The 1,963-nt window shown below is 32.8% G+C and overlaps 1 protein-coding gene across 1 annotated transcript; it reads left to right on the top strand.

Annotated features, from left to right (window-relative positions):
• The first annotated feature begins 426 nt into the window (after positions 1 to 426).
• On the top strand, positions 427 to 1,079 carry LOC150106724 (transmembrane emp24 domain-containing protein eca-like). Its single transcript, XM_090392668.1, has one exon. The coding sequence runs from the start codon at positions 468 to 470 to the stop codon at positions 1,077 to 1,079; it is 612 nt and encodes a 203-aa protein (XP_090248794.1). The 5' UTR covers positions 427 to 467.
• Positions 1,080 to 1,963: the final 884 nt, after the last annotated feature.

Genomic DNA, 1,963 nt, shown 5'->3' with positions numbered 1-1,963 from the left:
CCTATCTAAATCTTGCTTCACTCGGTCACTGGGGATCAACGAAGCCCTTTTTGGATGGAAAGAGCTTAGTTTGAATCTTGTCTAGAATGTGGATTTCATAATGGATTTTCAGTTGCAGGTGAGTTAGCCGGTCTCATATGCAACTTAGCCAGGGAAGCCACACAGTCAACACATACAACTTAGCATAACAATATGTTTTGGCATATGGGTAATCACTTATCCTAACATTCCGATTAGGTCCCAGATCAGCTCACTCTAAAATTATGATTATCTGCACAGATCCTGGACCTTAAATTACTATAAGTACCGTGGATTATTATTATTATTACATTTTTTAACGAGTGGACGTGACGTGGATAGTGCGTCTTTTTCCGTAAAATATCGTATATTTATTTGCATATATTTAAAATGGATCCCTTTGCTACTTGGTGTTCGTTTTGGATATCTTTGTTGATTGTTGGTTTTATATGATTTCTTATGTTTGCGGACTGTATTTCCATATTTCAGAAACGGAAAGAAAATGTTTCATCGAAGAAATCCCAGATGAAACTCTTGTTGTAGGAAATTATAAATGTGAGGTCTATGACCCTAAAAATGGAGGATTCATGCCTTCGAGTCCTGGCATTGGCATGCACGTGGAAATTAGAGATCCTGATGACAAGATCATGTTGTCTAAGGTATATAGTTCAGAAGGCAAGTTTACATTTACTTCTGACACACCAGGAGAACATGTTATTTGCCTATATTCAAATTCTACAAAATGGTTTAGTGGAAGTCCGTTGCGTGTTCATCTTGATATTCAAGTAGGAGAACATGCAGTTGATTATGGCAAAGTTGCACAGAAAGAGAAATTAACTGAACTGCAGCTCCGAGTCAGACAGCTTTTAGATCAAGTGGAACAGATCACAAAAGAACAGTATTATCAAAGGTACCGAGAGGAGCGATTTCGTCAAACTAGCGAAAGTACAAACCAACGAGTGCTTTGGTGGTCTATTGTTCAAAGTGCAATTTTTCTTGTAATGGGTTTTTGGCAAATGAAACACCTGAAGAGCTTCTTCCAAGCTAAAAAACTAGTATAAAGTATTGTGATAAAAGCTGAAGAATTATTTCTGTCACAGACTTTATACACTTTTTATATATTAAAAAAAAATAATAAACTATGAACTAATTTGTACCATGCTTTTAAGTAATATGTTGGTCTTCCCAAGAGTTCATTTTTATAGCAATTTTTCCTATACTGACATCATTGAATGGTGAATTTTAATCCAGTAACTTATTTTCTTGAAATTAAAAATTTGCCTGGAAGTGTACATTACCAAAACCTGTAATCACTAATAATCAGGAATATTTCTCATGATCACACAAAAAAAATTGCTATCTTGCTGCATTCATTTCAATAATACCAGCCTTTCAAATTATTGTTTTTACTCTAATTGAAAACAAAAAGAACACTTTGAACCTAGGTAAGAAAAAAATTGCAATATTCCACATGTATTAATATCAAAGTGCATGTGATATGCTATGCTATTATTTTTTTAATAAGTTGCACAACTTAGGAGAAAATTATTAGTTATATTTCAAACTTTGAAGACAATAAAAGAGCATGGTATGGCTATTTCCATTGGAATTTTGATTATATTCACTTGCACTTAAAATTTGCTAACGGTTAGAATTTTTTTTAATACATATATTTGAAATTCAATGTAGCCATCGCATGTGTGTGTTTGTGTGTGTGTGTGTGTGTGGGTGGGTGGGTGGGTGGGTGGGTGGGTGGATGGGTGTGCATTGTTTACCATTAAAATATTAATAAAGGAAAAAAAGAGGTTCTTGCACTCTTATTTCTTGTAAATTCATATCCATTTTGTTAAACAGTTATTATTATTATTATTATTATTATTATTATTATTATTATTATTATTATTATTATTATTATTATTATTATTATTATTATTGAATAGACGGG

This window comes from Typopeltis vanoorti, chromosome 5 (assembly GCF_054136105.1).
Source record: "Typopeltis vanoorti isolate ZY-2024b chromosome 5, IOZ_Tvanoo_1.0, whole genome shotgun sequence".
Classification (NCBI taxonomy): Eukaryota; Metazoa; Arthropoda; class Arachnida; order Uropygi; family Thelyphonidae; genus Typopeltis; species Typopeltis vanoorti.
The sequence above is the reverse complement of the archived record's forward strand: the minus strand, read 5'-3'. Positions and strand labels throughout refer to the sequence as shown.

Excerpts from the sequence above, each read along its gene's own strand:
- LOC150106724 (XM_090392668.1), top strand. The coding sequence starts at position 468 with ATGATTTCTTATGTTTGCGGACTGTATTTCCATATTTCAGAAACGGAA.